This window comes from Haplochromis burtoni, unplaced genomic scaffold, assembly GCF_018398535.1.
Source record: "Haplochromis burtoni strain Fernald_Lab_line unplaced genomic scaffold, NCSU_Asbu1 Contig_84, whole genome shotgun sequence".
Classification (NCBI taxonomy): domain Eukaryota; kingdom Metazoa; phylum Chordata; class Actinopteri; order Cichliformes; family Cichlidae; genus Haplochromis; species Haplochromis burtoni.
This window is the reverse complement of record NW_024582445.1, coordinates 511,551-529,547: the sequence shown is the minus strand read 5'-3', so window position 1 is coordinate 529,547 and position 17,997 is coordinate 511,551. Positions and strand designations below refer to the sequence as shown.

General features: G+C 40.7%; 1 protein-coding gene across 2 annotated transcripts in view; it reads right to left on the bottom strand.

The window, feature by feature from the left end:
• Positions 1 to 15,998, bottom strand: part of slc9a1a (solute carrier family 9 member A1a) — a 28,776-nt gene extending 12,778 nt beyond the window's left edge. Inside the window, exons 1-4 of one of the 2 annotated variants that reach the window (XM_005925529.3) lie at positions 14,827 to 15,998; positions 5,505 to 5,977; positions 4,863 to 5,113; positions 354 to 571 (exon numbers count right to left, since the gene is read on the bottom strand). In XM_005925529.3, the coding sequence (XP_005925591.1) occupies positions 354 to 571; positions 4,863 to 5,113; positions 5,505 to 5,977; positions 14,827 to 15,109 (1,225 nt within the window). In that variant the 5' untranslated portion in view covers positions 15,110 to 15,998. The remainder of the gene's footprint in view (positions 1 to 353; positions 572 to 4,862; positions 5,114 to 5,504; positions 5,978 to 14,826) is intronic. The other variant, XM_005925530.3, reaches the window with a different exon arrangement.
• Positions 15,999 to 17,997: the final 1,999 nt, after the last annotated feature.

The following is a 17,997-nucleotide window of genomic DNA, read 5'->3' as shown; positions in this document are numbered from 1 at the left end:
CACACACACACACACACACACACACACACACACACACACACACACACACTATGACAAATCAATAACAAGAAGAACTTGTGACAACTCAGTGGAGAAATCCTCAGGGGCAATTCCACCAACAGCTGTGTAATAACACATGATGGAAACACTTAATCCCAGTTCTTTTATTAAGAATGCGAATCACAATGTAACCCAATCACCTCCTTTGCCAAAGAAAACAAAAAGCAAACTAACCTTGAATGCTAGTAATATAACAAATATATTCCTCTGTTGCATACACTATGTCACACTTGAAATTTGCTTTCATGCATATATTTGAAGAAGTCGTGCAAAAATACAGAAGCAGGACTGACCTATAACCCGTGCAACAAGACACAGAATGACTGTGACAGTAACGAAGGTCCAGTTCCAATCGTGAGGTCCAGCAACCGTGGCCACTCCCAGAAAAATAAAGATTAGAGTCTCACTGACACTGCTCCACATTTTCAAGAAGTATTTAATGGTGGTGTGGGACTTGTGGGATATGTTGGCCTCCACATAGGGTCGCATCACGGCGCCGCATGCTATTAACCTGGGAAGAGAAATAGTAATAACAGAATTTTTTTTAGATATACAGAAACAATTAATGTGGGGTTATTTTGGTCTCATTTCTCATCCAATTGAAAACATTATTGACCACAATACAGTCATATAACACAGAACCACTTTATGTTTTAAAAGGAAAACATGGTTAAAAGTAGTACCAGTTTTCCTGAGCTGCCAGTTAGAGTGACCACTTTAAAAAAAAAAAAAAAAAGCTCAGAGGTTCAGTTACGGACTAATTTGGAAAAATAAACAAAGTTATCTCACAATTCCTGTCTGGCAGCCACCTCCCTGTTCTAATCTAGTCATGCAATGTTTGTGTGTCAAAAAAGGGTCAAAAGCAACTGACAAATATGCTCAATAATCCACAGCAGCTGGTCAACATTCCTCCTCCTTGTCAGTATTGCCTTTCAAGGTTTTGCAGAAATGATAAAAGGAAATCACATCAATAAGTTCTTTCTTTCCTCTTTCACAGACCAGTAATACAGAAAACCAAATCCAGATTTTAATATGAGGGGCAACACAGCTGCAGGCAAAGGATTGTCCTTGAAGCTACATATCCATCATTCCTGACTTAGGGGTGAGACTAACTGCATCAGCACCTCCCGTCAGGAACATCAGTAAGACCTGCAATCTTAAACAGCCTGAAAGTAAACAGAAAATCAATTGCTACGTACTACAAGAGCTGATGAAATGGTATGTCAGAAAATGCTATACATGCCACTAAATCAAAGGAGCTTGCAAAGAAAAGCGTCTGGACTTCTTTAAGTTGCTTGAAGACGTTTCACCTCTCATCCGAGAAGCTTCTTCAGTTCTAAGGTCAAATGGTGGAGAGTCCCAGATATAAACCTAGTGGGAGTACCCCCCACAGAGGGACAAAAGGACCCCCTGATGATCCTCTAATCGCCTGAGCCAAGGTGTGAAACTGGGTGTGGGTCCCAATCAGCCAGAGTTTCGGGTGAGTTCATTGTGAAACCTGGCCCCACCTTATCATGCGAATTCCTGAGATCAGATGGCCCAGGATGTGAGTGGGCGTTAAGGCGTCTGGGAAGGGATCTCAAAACTGGATTATAGATGGCAGAGAGTTGGTGTCGTAAACCCCCGCCTCTGTTCAAAGATGGTCGCTCACAGTGGACATAGATGGCTTCTTTCACTCCTCTTTCAAACCATCTGTCCTCTCTGTCCAAAATGTGAACATTGGCATCCTCGAAAGAGTGTCCTTTATCCTTAAGATGCAGATGGACTGCTGAGTCTTGTCCTGTGGAGGTGGCTCTTCTGTGTTGTGCCATGCGCTTGTGAAGTGGCTGTTTGGTCTCTCCAATGTAGAGGTCTGAGCATTCCTCGCTGCACTGTACAGCATACACCACATTGTTAAGTCTGTGTTTTGGCGTTTTGTCTTTCGGGTGAACCAGTTTTTGTCTGAGCGTGTTGCTGGGTCTGAAATACACTGGGATGTCATGCTTGGAGAAAACTCTCCTGAGTTTTTCTGATACACCGGCTACATAGGGGATGACAATGTTGTTGCGTCTGCCCATTTAGGATAGCCGCACGTTTTGAGTGCTTCCTTTACATGTGTGTGTTCCTTCTTTTTTCCTTCAGGCTTAGAGGGAACATGTTCTGCCCGGTGGTGTAGGGTCCTAATTACTCCAAGTTTGTGTTCCAGAGGGTGATGGGAGTCAAACAGGAGGTACTGGTCCGTGTGTGTGGGCTTCCGGTAAACTTCGATGTTGAGGTTGCCGTTCTCTTCAATGTGCACAGCGCAGTCCAGGAAAGGCAAACAGTTGTCCTTTGTGTCTTCCCTGGTGAACTTGATGTTTTTATCCACAGCGTTAATGTGCGCAGTGAAGGATTCCACTTCTTGTGTCTTGATTTTGACCCAGGTGTCAGTCTACATGAGAGACCAAACAGCCACTTCACAAGCGCATGGCACAACACAGAAGAGCCACCTCCACAGGACAAGACTCAGCAGTCCATCTGCATCTTAAGGATAAAGGACACTCTTTCGAGGATGCCAATGTTCACATTTTGGACAGAGAGGACAGATGGTTTGAAAGAGGAGTGAAAGAAGCCATCTATGTCCACTGTGAGCGACCATCTTTGAACAGAGGCGGGGTTTACGACACCAACTCTCTGCCATCTATAATCCAGTTTTGAGATCCCTTCCCAGACGCCTTAACGCCCACTCACATCCTGGGCCATCTGATCTCAGGAATTCGCATGATAAGGTGGGGCCAGGTTTCACAATGAACTCACCCGAAACTCTGGCTGATTGGGACCCACACCCAGTTTCACACCTTGGCTCAGGCGATTAGAGGATCATCAGGGGGTCCTTTTGTCCCTCTGTGGGGGGTTACTCCCACTAGGTTTATATCTGGGACTCTCCACCATTTGACCTTAGAACTGAAGAAGCTTCTCGGATGAGAGGTGAAACGTCTTCAAGCAACTTAAAGAAGTCCAGACGCTTTTCTTTGCAAGCTCCTTTGACTACAATGACCTGGATGACTGAGAACCTTCACAGACATGCCACTAAATCCTAGCTTGGTTCAGGTGGCATTAGATTAGTTTCCCAAACCACTGGCTATATATAAAATATAATTTTCCTGAACGTATATAAGAAGTGTAATTTTCACCCAGTGGTAAGAATATATAAAGATTATGGCATCTAAACACTGAGGAGAGGTCCAGTACAACAAGAGTATCTCACTCAATGTAACGCTATGTTGGAATCAGGAAGAACTTCTTCTTCTTTGTAACTAGTTTCCATGGGTGATGAAATTCAGCTTTTCCCCAACTGATCAGTCATTTCGGATTTCAGCTCAGATGTGTAGTCATGCCATTATACTGCTTGCTGGGGTTCTAAGAGTGCAGTGGAGTGAGAACAATTCAACATATTTCTCCATTTGTTGTACAGTTGTACAAGCAATAAGTGTGGAGAAAACCCCCCGCCAAAAAACAAGACCTCATTCTGGCAGCTTTACGGCTGCGATAGTCCCACCCACAGCACTGATTAGCCAACATCCAACATGGGTCAGGTTCCTCTTCAAGTTTCAGACTGTTCTTAAACAACAAACAAAACAAAACTGAAAGAAAAAAAAAAACTATGAAGACATTAAAAGAGGGATTAAAGATCTATCTATTAATTTCGACTAACGAAGGTCGGCTGGATCATTCACATTGTATGTGAATGAAACAGTTAAATATAATTTGGTGATCTCCCACTGGTTTACATACACTTCAGACATTCTCATTCTTAACAGGTGAATTAAACGTGTCACAATGCCAGACAAGCTAGTCATCTTGATTAAGTGGATGAATTTAAACATATGTGCCATCCAGTAAGGGACTGGTGAGGTTCTTATCGACAGTGATCATTTTATTTTAATTGTATTCCATTTACTTACTTTTCTGATTAGGCCAACCCCTGTTTTTGGTAGCGGAGCAGTTTCTACACCACCCAATCACCAGTGCAACTATGTTTCAACAGCCTACTAATACCATCCGACCACTGTGAAGTCTCTCAGCCTGGTGTTTTGCTAGTTTCAGTTTCTTAACATGTGGAGCTATGAAGCATTAGATAAAACAACAGGCCAAAGGTGACAAAGTTTATGGTATTTAGAGACTTTGACATGGACAATTTTACATTCAGTTTAACTGGAAATTGCTTGCTTAGTGTCTTGCTGCACTGGTCACAATGTGTACTAGGTTTCACTGGAATAATAATAATAATAATAATAATAATAATAATAATAATGGATTGCATTTATATATCTTGTAACTGGAAGGTTGCCGGTTCTATCCCCAGCTCTGTCTGTCTTGGTCGTTGTGTCCTTGGGCAAGACACTTCAACTACCCCCCACTGGTGATGGCCAGAGAGGCCGATGGCGCGATATGGCAGCCTCGCTTCTGTCAGTCTGCCCCAGGGCAGCTGTGGCTACAACTGTAGCTGCCTCCACCAGTGTGTGAATGTGAGAGTGAATGAATAGTGGAATTGTAAAGCGCTTTGAGGGTCTCAAAAAGCGCTATATAAATGCAACCCATTATTATTACTCAAGTACCATGAATTTCAACTTAGCAGTGGTACAATTACTGTAAATGTACACAACTTTGAATCACTTAAAATTCAGTGATATTGCACAGTAAAACGGAATAATCTTATTCATTATATAGAGTAATACTGAGATTCAATTTTGCCATATCCTGCATGTAGAACACAATCTGACAATGTGTTATAACGCTGGGGTTTTCGTGAGTTGTTATATACCAGACTTGAACAAACTTACGCCATGATGCCGGAGAGGTGGAATATCTCAGCAGACAGGTAGGCCATGTAGCTGTACAAAAAGACAAAAAGAGGCTCGATGACGCGCGTGTGGGAGGTGAAGCGTGAGGTGAAGGCAGCGAGGATCCCGTACAGAACTCCAACTAGAACGCCACCCAGGGCGACTACAAAGAAGGAGATGACTCCCAGGAAGCCTTTCAACAGTGTCACTGAGCCAATGCCTGAAAACTCCTCAAACAGGTGGTACAATACCTACAAGAGGGAGAGTGAAAGAGGGAAGAAAAACTGAATAACAAAAAAAGGTACTAACTAATGAATATGAATTGGTAGGAGAATAGTTTAAGAAACAGGATTATGATGGGTGATAAGGACATGAACTAATGTCTTAGTCAATCCAGTCAAGGGGCTAAGGACAGAATGCATTGTTTGCTGACTGTGAAGCTCCTTTTATTTTTTAACATGAAAATAAATTTGGCCTCTGGGCTGGTTACACATTGTATGAATAAAATGTATATACTAGTCCCTGTAATGCCAGGTAAACAAATCAGCAGAATGCCAAATGCCAAACAGTTGTAGCCTGAAAAATGTCTGCCTCATATATATCAGTCTACTGTACTACTTAGACTGCAGTTTGGTCACTCACCACAGTTACGGCATCATTGAGTAGTGATTCGCCAAACACCAGGATGTGCAAGAGCTCATTGATGTGGATCTCCTCAAACACAGCAAGCACAGCAACAGGATCCACAGCTGATATGATGGAACCAAAGAGCAGGCACTGCAGAAGCCCTATTCTGCTAAGGATTGAACTGCTTTCTGTACCAATCTGACACACACCATATAGCAAGCCCCCAACAAAGAAGGCATTCCAAAGAGTACCCACGACAGCAAATATCAGGATTGTGCCCAGGTTCTCCATGAAGGGACGGATGGGCAGGAAGTAGCCAGCATCCAGGATAATGGGGGGCAGCAGGATGTAAAAAAACAATTTAGAGTCCAACACTGGTGGGACTGTTTCACCAGTACCTCTGATGATTCCCCCTACCAGCAAGCCCACCACGATCAACAGGCAGCTCTCTGGCACAATGTTGGATAAGTGAGGAACCAGATGGAACCCTGGATGGAAACAAAAGAAGAGACAAACATGAACAAGTGCTTGATATGAGCAGCAGAAGGTTTGCATATATAGTATTGACCACCTGTACTCACTGTCAACTACAAAACAGAAGTAATACAAATTCAATGTGAAAATCGAAGGAAATGGATCTTAAGTGAAAAAAAAAATAATAATAATAATAATTGTGTTGGTTTATGGGTTAAATGATAAGTAATAAACAAATAGTGTGGACACACCCTGAAATTAACTGGAATTATTTCGAGCTCTTTTCTGCTTTACAGAGATTACACAGAACTAACCACAAGCAATCATCTGTAACATACATCACTTATGTGTTATGCTACCACCCACACAGCTAATTCCTTCTTGTGCTTTAGATTTATTTTTATTTATTTATTTATTTATTTTAAAATAGTGCACAAAAAATAAGCTTCTGAATTTATTCATCACTGTTAACATCAGCATGAAATGCACCATTCTGCACTGGTGATATAGGCAGGAAATGCAAAAGGAAGAATTTTGTGTGGGCTGTATAGACTTGCCAAAGCTTGCCTGTCCTCACGTACTCATTCCAACATCTTAATAAAAAAAAAAAAAAAAACTGCAGCTGCTGGTATGTTAAAGACCTGTGTAACCCCTGATCCTAACACCATCACCTTATGTACTCTTGAAGGAAAAAAAATGAAAATGACATGCAAAAGATATAATGTAGACAGATCGTAAGAGACACGAGAGACCAACAAAGTCAAGCGTGCAGTTTAAATAAAGTTACTATCGCCCTACGTTCAGGACATGAAACAATCCATAAGTGCTATATTTTACCTTTATTTTTATTATTTAATTTACATTAAATTTTTATTTGATCAGCTAATCTAATTTGGTGGACATTCCAGAGAACTGAAATAACCTTTCCCAATCAGGTGGTATGGCTTGAGGCTACATAGCTCATGTCAAAGCACAGAGTCTGTCAATACGGTATGCTCACAGTAAGACTTTGCCACTCCCAACAAACGACATATCCAGTGTGTCTTTGAAAGCCTATCTTTCTGATTATCAAAATACATACACAAGTTGCCTATCCATGTTGAGGCAACGGAACAACTGCAACTTTTGGAAAAACAGTAAATAAAGACTTCAAAAGGGACAGCAGTAGGCATCCCACAGTGGGGCTGTTTTTACTGTACACAGGTATGTGTCAGTATTTTGCTGGCAGTGTAATAAATAACACAGCATAAACAGAAACTTAAACAGGGCAGGGTTACAACAACACATCCAGACAAAACAATATTTTTGGGAAAGATCATTTTACACTGTAAATCAATAAATTTGGTATTTTAATATTGAATACATTCATCTAAAATAGCGCATGTGAAACTATCAGTGAGCAACATAGTTACAAAGTTCAATCATCATAGGACAAAAGTGATTGGTGCCTGAAAGCAGTACCACCTGAAATAATAGCTGCTGGATTTGTTACCCCTCTTTTGAACAAGGAGAGATGAGGCATGAAGATGGTCCCTCTGATTGGCTTACTTTTACACAATGTGATTATTGGCACGCTAAATGAATGAACCAATTAGTGCATAGTACAGTATGTTTCTCAGTTATAATACAGGTTGTTTCTCATGTAAATATCAGACCTTCATGCCAGTATGCACGTTTATTGCTACAACGCAACGCATAATTTATAGTGAAAGCACATAAGCATACATGTCTTAACGGTATGTAAAACACCAACATCAGAAGTTGGGCATTTGTGAGGGTGGTCTTGGTGTGTTTCACGCTAGGGCAGCTTGAGCACAACATTAACAGTGTTTCAGAAAAAGAAAGCTCAACAAGTGCATGTCTGTGCGTCACACAGCTGCAGGATTAGAGGCTTTATCTTAACTGGTCTAAGAAGACTTCATTTCCCCACGATAAGATGCCAGAACTCAAGTGCTGCTCTTTCAAATAACCTTAATATAAAAAGAAAAAGAGCGTCACCTAAACCTCCTGGGAAGCTCAGTATCCAACTGGGTCAACAAAGATATTCTATGAGAACTGCTTGAACACAGTAAACGAGAACTTTATGAAATTTCAGCCAAAAGGATGGGATGTGAGCAGGATGGAAATTCTGCTGCTCTTTCTGGAATTTTCCAAAACACAGTGTCTTCTCAGAAGAGAGGGTTGATGTGCTCTTAAGAGGCTTCAAATATAAGGCTAAATTAGCACCACAAATTAGCACCTTGGTGATTACAACATCTCGACTCCCATAGACACGGTTACATAATTACAAAGCTTCTTCTAAACGTGTTGCAGGCATCAACACTACAGGGATATCTGTTAGTGTGGGGGACATCACATTACACAAATCAGCCTGCACACCCCAAGCTAAGCTAATTGGTACTCAGCTGAACAGAACTTAAAGTGAAAGGCCTTCCTCATAATTAATACCCATGATAACATTTTACACAAAAATGCCTGCCAACAACTGTGGTAGGTCATATCCATTTATCCTTTTGCTTCCTTGATAATGCATAAATAATTGCAACAGTTTCATTTCTCAGCCTGTCAATGATCCCAAACTGTATTGACCCCGCCCCCCCCAAAAAACCCCCAAAACATTACACACATACATTGGAATACTGTCAGTCATGGATTGGTCTCCCCAGAGCCGGAATCTCAACATTATTAAAGGACTGTTGGGTTATCTTGGCAAAGAACAGTGCAAAAGGAAGCCAAAATCCAGAGAGCTTTGAATGTTCTTCAAGCCCGGACAACTATTCCTGAAGATTAAAGTACATCTTCAGGAATAGTTTACTATTTTCATCTTATACCCATTTCCATTTTTGCTTGCACATTTCAATAGATCACTTCACCCATTTCCCACATTCCTATCAAAACATAAAAAATGAGAGGCGCCACATGACTTTAACACAGTCCTGTAACTTAAATGAATATGATTTTTTTTTTTAGCAATGCTCACACAGAAAGCACAAAGTGTCATACAAAGATTTTACAAGTCTAAACTTCTCGTCACACCAGGAGAGAGCTTTAAGGCTACGTTCACACTGCAGGCAAAAGCGCATCGAATCTGACTTTTTGGACCCTATGCGACCCATATCCGATCATGGTATGACAGTGTGAACAGCACAAATCCGATATTTTCAAATCCGATCTGGGTCACTTTTGCATGTGGTACTGAATCCAATACATATCTGATGTTTTAGAAAGCGACTGATGTTTGAATGGTCATGTCGCATCAAATCTGTCTTTTACGTCACTGACGCAGGACAGACGCCAATTATCAGCACCGGAGAAGTGCCCGAGAAGACATCGTGAAGGTAAATAACAAAATAACTTTATAACTTAGAGAAAAATTGGGAAACGTAAAGTCTGAAACAGTCAAACAATATTGTTTGCTCTGGGTCTAAACAGAGTGCGTTGTGTGTGACGTCTTCTTTTGCGCATGCGGGCCGCTTTGAGGGCTCACACTAGAGCACGTTTGCTGTCACATTTTATTTGTAGTGTGAACGAGCAGATAAAAAGAAAAAAAATCGGATTTGATCAAAAAAAAAAAAAATCGAAATTGAGCATTAAGACCTGCAGTGTGAACGTAGCCTTATTCAAAGAAAAGAGCATCTCATTATACCCAACTGTGAGTCTGAATAAAGGGAATCTACATCACATGTACGGTTTTTCCCAAAGCATTTTCTTTTTTTCAAAAGATGTAAGAGGGTGGGAAGCCAGCAGTGGTATTAATAGAAGACAAACAGAAGATCCCTTCTGCAAAGTGGTCTTCTGATTGACACTGATTGAATCTAGAATAAAATAAAGTTCAATCTCAAGGACATGAAATACCCCTGCAAAACATTTCTAAACTGCTCTAATGACTGAGTGTTGCAAAGAAACACAAAGCCCTTTGATAAAAGGTTGGGCAGTATGGTACTTGAGGAAAGGGGAAACAGGTCACAACTGTATGGTATAAATGTATTTCTGCTGGTGCATTGAGCAGAGGCAAACTTAATACTGGACCCAAGAATGAAACTAAATGTGCCATTATCATTCATGAGTGATTGTAGATGCTGGACATGTATGCCATTATCATTACAGACCCTTCTAAATATAAAATTCTTAACACATGCAATATTGGGGGCTAAAGGTTAAGTTAAAGTAGACTGAACAACCCATCCTAAGCTAAGTGTTGACAGCACATTGTTAAATCTCTTAAGCACAACTCCAACTATGGCCTTCAGCAATCATCTAATGAAGGGTAATAACACAGAAGATAAGATAGAGAAAAGGAGGGAAGTGAACTTCAAAGAACACTGGCACAAGCTGGTACACAACTCTATCATGATTAAGACATGGGTATGTAGGAAATAAATGTCTGAAGGGCCATGTAGTGTGTAAGATAATAAAGACTTTTTTTCATGCCATGCTCTTAAAGTAGAAGATTAGGCAGTTTCTCATGGCTGCTTTTCAATAAGGGCAGCTGCTGTGTCCTTGCCCCATTGCCTCCTGGGAGCCTTTATGCAACGAGGTTATTGAAAACTAGCAAAGGGTAACAGCTCTTTCAATTCTGGATGTGTACCCAGTGTCAGTACTGCCTAGTACGAACTACACTGTCATTCCCAAAACCAGGAAGTGTGCCCTGTTGCCAGGTAACTTACTACAAACCACTGGCAACCAAATCAGCTGTATTAAGCAGACACAAAAGATAGCAAACATATTTAAAGAGTTTCTTTGTTTAAAATGGTGACGTTCATCTGGTCTCCTTTGTAGTAATTGTGATACGGCAGGCAGCTTTCCAACACCATAACATTGACGTTCACAGAGAGGCCAAGATTTGCATGTATTTTAGTGAGATGCAGTCCCAGTTAAGTGTTGTATAAAAGTTGTTGTGAGTTATTGTTCAGTGCAGACCATTGGGGTCAAGTTGCTTGTGGAACACAGCATTGTTTTTGAATTATTGATTACGGCCTTGTGGTGGTATAATTTAGTATGATCCCTGACGTCATATCTATACAAAACAACCGCAGGGGTTTCCTTGCAAGGATATGATTCTGAGTTTTGTCTTCTACTATAACAACTGAGTGGAGTACAATTTAGTGAGCATAACTAGTGTCAGTTGAACACATGTTTTTAAGCGAATAGATTGAGGTTTTAAACACTGAAAGCAGTGAAAAAGAAAAGGATGAAAATTCGATGCTGTTGCCTGATTTGCCATGACTTACTTTAAAATATTAGTAAAGCAACTTTCTTTCTATGGCTGTGTATTGCATTTATCTACCCATGAGGCAATTTTCTAAATTAAACTGAGATATAGCTGATTATATCTGATTATAAACCATTAAACCAGTTGGTCAATATGTCCAATTGCTTTAAAAGCCTTTTGCATGAACACACTTGGTATTTACTGTAAGCATTTTTAAGCAAAGATATTTCTCTGTAAGTGTGGCAGTTCAATACTTTTCTTTGTTAAAAAAATCTGGGCTTGGTTTTAATAAATAACACCATACAGGTATGTGGAGTAGACTTTGTGACAGAGTGAGTCATTCTTTGCCAAGGGTTTGGTTTCAAATTCTGTACTGGGAATATTTCCCACACAACCTAAGGCCCATATCTAACTTGTTTAGTTCTACTGCAAAAATCAAGAATCACGTCTTAGGCCGCACACTCTTTACAACTTGAATTACTCATAAGCCAGGCCTTGGTTGACTCTGGCAGGCTGCTTCAACAATATATAGTAGCTGGAAAAAACAAAAAACAAAAAAACAAAACCTACAATGAGAGAAAAAAATAAATAAGTATTGTGAGCGTCACCTGGGGGATCATTTACTAAGCAAACAAATTAGCCTAACAGCTTCAGAATCTCGACTCAAACACAGTTTCTAGTGATTACAAGTCACAAATGGGAACAAATCAAACCACAAGCTTGCAATCCCTCAAGTTTAAAAACAGGAAGGAAACAAAGACGTCACCACAGACATGAAAACAGTTAAAAGTGCGAAAAGGTACCACAAAAGACATGTAACACCATCAGCAATTTTATTAACTGCTGGAGCTGCAATTCTGGGTTGAGTTTTGGCACTGATTATGTTCTTCTTCTCATTGTTTAACAAGGCCATATTTTTTTAGTTAACATCAACAAAACCATACACTTACACATATATGCCCACTCAATGTGGGATTTTCTGAGCGATAGAAATGCATGCCTTCATTCACTTAAAGTTATAACCTGTTTCCATATTATGGCAAAGTCTGGCACACATTTAAGCCACAGTGATTGATAACCATAATTTGTATAGCCAAAAAAACCAAAACAAAACACCTTTATGACATTCCTCTTTAGTTTTGGACTCTGAATTCTGAAGTGTCACTGTTAGCGTTTTGGCCACTGCAATGCTAGTGTTTTGAAACCGGAACTTACCATATTTGGAGAGAGGGTGGAGTGTTAACTTATAAGCTAACGTTGGCTAACAAGCTGCCTCCAGAAACTGTAATGTTACAGTGCACAGACACAAGTATCTGCTAATTTACTAAGACACAGGCTAATAATATACTAGTATTTAACTCTGGCTGAGGGAAAAAAAACTTCCTGCCCTGTAACCCTAACAGCTATTTGTCTGATAAAGGCCCAGTTCACAGACTAAACTTAGATGAGGTGAGGCCTCCCAAACACCAATCGGCTACAGTTTTCTATGTCAAGAAAACTGTCAGTCAAAGCGGTCAAACCCCTTTTTCCACTATGCAGATAGACAAGTTAAAGGAGAGGGAACTATCCATAAAGGCCAAAACTGTTCTTTTTAGAGTTATTATTGTTGTAAGGTTGGATATTTTAAGGATATTTTAAAATAAGAGTCTGTGGAGATACATGTGCTTTATATGCCAACCTTGAGGGACTGCTAGAAGAACTGCAATGTTTTGCAGCCACGGGGGCTTGGTTTTTTTTGTTTTGTTTTTTTTATGAGAGAGGATAGGAAATCTGTGTAGGTATTGTTTTACTCTTTTATCTATCACTACAAGCCTATATCACACGATCACAAATCTGCTTACAACTTAAAAAAAAGCAATGGCCATTTCATGTTAGGATCTATTCCTTTTTTTTCTTCCCTACAAGAAATAAATAAGGCTCAGGTTGCAATCTAATTTCTACTAAGTAACAAATTACACTCATGCTAAATGTGGAAAGAAATTCAGCTAAAGCATATTTTTCATCCCGATTAAAGAAAACATAATTTTTTAAAAATGGATGCTTGCAAACACAGCCTTGCTCTTAACACAAAGACGACATGTTTTTATGAGATCTATCTATCTATCTATCTATCTATCTATCTATCTATCTATCTATCTATCTAGCACTTCAAGTGGACTTATCTTATCTTGTGACCCTAAAGCTATGATATTTGTGGTACAGTGTTTATGGCCTGATTACAGAGACAAAAATAGATACCTTGCGAATATAAAGGCTTTGACTCTTAACCAGTGTTTACGGTAATGGCAGTTTGTCAGTTAAATTGCATCCCCTGGTTCTGATTCATCTGAGAAGATTTGGGGGTGGCTATAATCAATTTATGTAAAGTGCTCAGTTGAAAAAAGGCAGAGAAAAGGCACCATGCACAGTCAAGGTTGCTTCAGAGACAAATGGTCTGTGAATACGCTTTTTAGCTTGTAAGATATAAATTCAGTGAACATGAATCAGAGACATGGCTGAGGCAGAGCAGGGTAGCAGCCACTTTGAATCGTTCAGAGCCCATTTTAAGTAGTCAAGGGATAATCGGAGGCTTAAGGTCACCACTGTCCTCTGCTGCTGTCAGCCTACACATTCATCTAGTCTCATTTTTTTAATTTGCCTTTCTTCGACTTTCTGTACTTTCCTCATTCCTTCTGCTCACACTTTCTGCCAATGCTCATCTATCATTTTTACTGTGTGTCCTTGAGCTGCATCCTAACAAGTAAGCTACCCAAACCAGGTGGACCCTCTTCCTGTCCTCTCCCCTGAGATACTGGGCTTCTTGCCCAGACAGTGAGGCAGTATCCTCCCTGGCTACAGGCTGCTGCTCAGTCAGGCCCCTGATGTCACAGGCAAGTGACAAGCTGCTGGCTCTCATAATTTTAAAAAAAAAGAAAAAAAAAAGAGATGGCTCAGGACAATACAGTGTTCTGTAGAAAGCAGAAAGCCAGGAGAAATTGATGGTAAAGACAGTATAAAGGAGAACACAAACAGTAAGGGGGGGGGGAAAGCAAGCTGCTTCTGAAACATCGCTCAGGACAATACTGCAAGGTAGAGGTAGGGCGCCACTGTGCTGAAGACTACATATCCAGACTGCTGTATCAGGTTGCTTAGTCATCATTGTAGCAGGGAGTGAATATAGCTCTTAAACATCTTCACCACATGACACTGGCAGATCCGATGAGTAATCTTCCTGAACAGCAATATTGATTTGCCCTCTCACAGACTGAGCTGAGCTATTTTGAGCAAACTAGTTAAGTCTGCATACCAGAGTCATCATTAATGCACAACACAAGTAGGGTGGCCTAGGGGTCAAACATGATGCTTTAAGATTATGGTTGGTTTGCTTGACAACTTCCATTCCATGTGATTTATCTGTGCGATCTACTATCTGATCACCAGGAAAACTGCACTTTAACTCAACTCTTTTGATTCAAATGTACCTTCTATGAACTGTAATTCTGCGTGTTTTTCATAATGTAATTATTCACCTGAAAAACTGTCTGTTACCTGATGTAGGAGAGAGACTTATAGAATTTGGGTAAATAAGGTAACACTAAATCAGGTATTTCCAGAAAAGGCTGCACTCATACTGACAGGTCACGTGGAGCTTTCGCATAACATCACACTCACCTAATTTCATCAAAGAGGCAAGGAGGACCCATAATGAGATTTCAAACGGGACCCGCACGTTTTCGTAGTTCAAGTCTAGCACAGGGAAAGCCTTTCCAGTGTTGTTGTGACTGCCATGGTCAGTCGCTTTGTGGCTGCCCGAGTGTGCCGTGATAGGAGAATGCTGGTCGGAGCTGGCAACAGCGACGGTAAACACGGAGCCCTCCAGAAACACTAAAACCATCACCAAGAACAGTCCACGAAGGCGGCCCGAAGCCCCGTGTGACACAGTCCTGGAAGGCATTACTGCTGAAAAATAAAGGCGACCTTGAATGAAAATGAATCCGAGTTTGTTTGGGTTTTTTTAACAAGTCGGCTTGAAAAACCGGGCAAGTTTAAGGAAGTTGTGCCAGTTATCGCTTCGTAGTGTCGCGTTAGTTAAAACTCGTCAACCGTAGAAGATTCTGACAGTCAGTTCGTCAAACTGACACTGAAGCAAAGCGAAACCGAACCAGAACCCTCATTATGTCAGTTAACGTTAGCTAGCTAGACTTCTTCGCTTGTTGTAGCCAGGTAAACAGCCGCTTCCAGCACAAGTCGTTGCGGAAAGAAAGCAGGAAACGCCAAGATGCTGAAAGAGTGTCTTTTTTCTTTTACAACAGTCCAGTGCCCTCAGTTGCTCTTCGTAGCGGCGTTTCACAAGTTTGTCCGTTTCCTTGTCATTGACTATCAACGTCTTCTTCGGTGGAAGATGTCATCGTTGATGCTGGAGGTAAATGAGGCACAGCGGCATCCCTTCAGCGTTTCCTCTCTCCCCCTCCTACCTAAGACAGTCGTCCGTGCGGCGGCCGTGCTCAGATACTGACCTTGAATAGAAGCTACACGGCAGCTGCCACATTATGTGTTTACCGTGTGCCCCGACTACACCAACTTTTTTTATATTAACCTTCGTGTGTTCCGCATCTCCACGGTATGTCCGGAGAGACTAGACCCTGTGCTGAGCTCAGACGGAGGATCCGAGGGGTGGGGGTACTTGTGCGTATGCTCCCCCTCTGCCTCGGGGGCTTTTTTTTCCCGGGGTGTCAAACCAAGTGGCGACTTGACTTGTCTGCAGCTGTATTATAGCCTCATACAGCCTTCAAAAAGCACACCCTTTCGCGGAGCTTTAGTGGGTGGGATGAGGAGTAGACTGAAGTGGGGTGGGGCGTCCGCATATAGTGACACCTATAGGAAAGGAGGTTTAAGGTGTGGGATCTCCACAGCGTTTCTCCTCTGCACGCCTACTCTTGAATGGGCTGTGTGGAGCCTGATATTGTTGGCATGTGGGTGCAGCTGGAAGGCCAAAGATCAGAGTTAACTACAAACAAGAGTTCAGAAAGCATTGTTCATTAGGGATGCTTCAAATAAAGCCATAGTGTTTTGTGCCTTTGCCTTAAGCCAAATAAAGTCTGGGGATGCAATTTTAGTTCTCAATTGAAGCATGGTGAGCAGTGATATTTATAATACATAATTAGTAATGTGATAGCTGCATAGTGAAGGGTCAGTGGCCAATTTCAGCTGCCAGCTGCAGCCCACAGAGGTCTCAATATGCCATTCAAGGACACATATCTAGAGTGCATGCTTGCTATTGTGAGAAATGTAGTTGTAAAAAAAACAAAACTCTCTCTGTGGGAGTGGCTATGCAAGTTACAAATAATGACTCAGCACTTTTCTAGTGATTTTCTAAACACACCTGTCAGATTTAGCAATATGTAATTTCCTGCTGCATCGCAACGGTTGCTTCTGTTTGAGTTTCAAACCCAGTCTTTCTGTGCTTAAAGGATACCCTGATGGAGTTGACACACGACCCTCAGTGCATAAAGAAAGCTAGAAGGTAGTTCATTTTTGTCAAATGGACGAATTACAAAAAAAGACTAAAGAACCAATCCATAAAATTTGCGGTAGATTGTTTTTTTTTTAAAAACGTATTTACTTTTTCACTTTTTTACTAAAGAGTCACAAAAGTTAGGTCACACTAAAACAGGAAATGAAAAGCGACATGAGCTGATTGTAGATTTGCGCTCATGTAACTGGACATTTAGATAAGGAACTTTCCAGTGATAAGAAGATGTTAATTTTCTACGTCCAACCTGCAAAACAAAAGTAACTTAGATCACGTCTAGTCTGTCAGAATGATTGTGAGTGTGCCATTAATAAGGTATGGTTACTGCTGATAACAGTGTACTGCATTACACCCACCACTTAAACTCTGTTTCAGTCAGAGTTCAGGTGACAAAGCGTCTGTGCTGTTTGTCGCTTATTTCTTAATATCTTTATAACACTTTATAACTATAAGGCGTTGGTTTTTACAGCTCTTTGTTGTGGTTTCTATGGCGCTTCATGGTTTCTGTCAGTTACTTACATCAGGGGGACCACAGAACCTGCTTCTGCTTTACTGTGGCTAACAGCCTTTGTGGTGGCAATAGATCACTGATTTCTTCTCTGGTACTAAAAGTATACATTATATACTATGTGTATGTACTACTGATCTTTGTAGGATGCTGTAATTGGTATTAGTATGCAAGTTTTAAACACAAAATATTTGGTTTTGTCCCAGTAGGGGAAGCACAGATAATAAACACTAAATACTGATGACTAAATTTAATTTAGCTGTGTTTGGTTTCAGTTTTCTGGTTACTTGGATTGGTGGCTCACTCTCACACTGTTACAGTTTATTAATAAGCCACTAATAATATTTCCACTTCTTTTCTTATTATGCATAGTGAATGAATGTCTGCTGTGAGGAAATTTTATTTTCTTTGGAACTAACAAGCACATCCATTAGAGGATTTACTATACATGATGATTGTTTTGAATATAAATACTTTCATCACTCTTTCCACTGCAAATGCAGCAAAGGCTGTTTTGTATATTATGTAGTATGGAGCTGGATGTCTGTGTAGGTTCTCAGTCATCCATTCATGGTACTCTTAAGAGCTTAAAAAAAAGAACATGGACTTTTTAAAGTTTCTGAAGACATCTCACCTCACCAGAAATCCACAAAGATGCACAGAAAAAAAAAGTCAGATACCAACTAGGGAGAAACTGAATGACAAACCAAACAACATTGCCATTGCTTATGTAGCAGGTTTGTTTAAGAAACTGAGGAGAATTCTCTCCAACCATGACATCCCCGTGCACTTCGGATCCAGC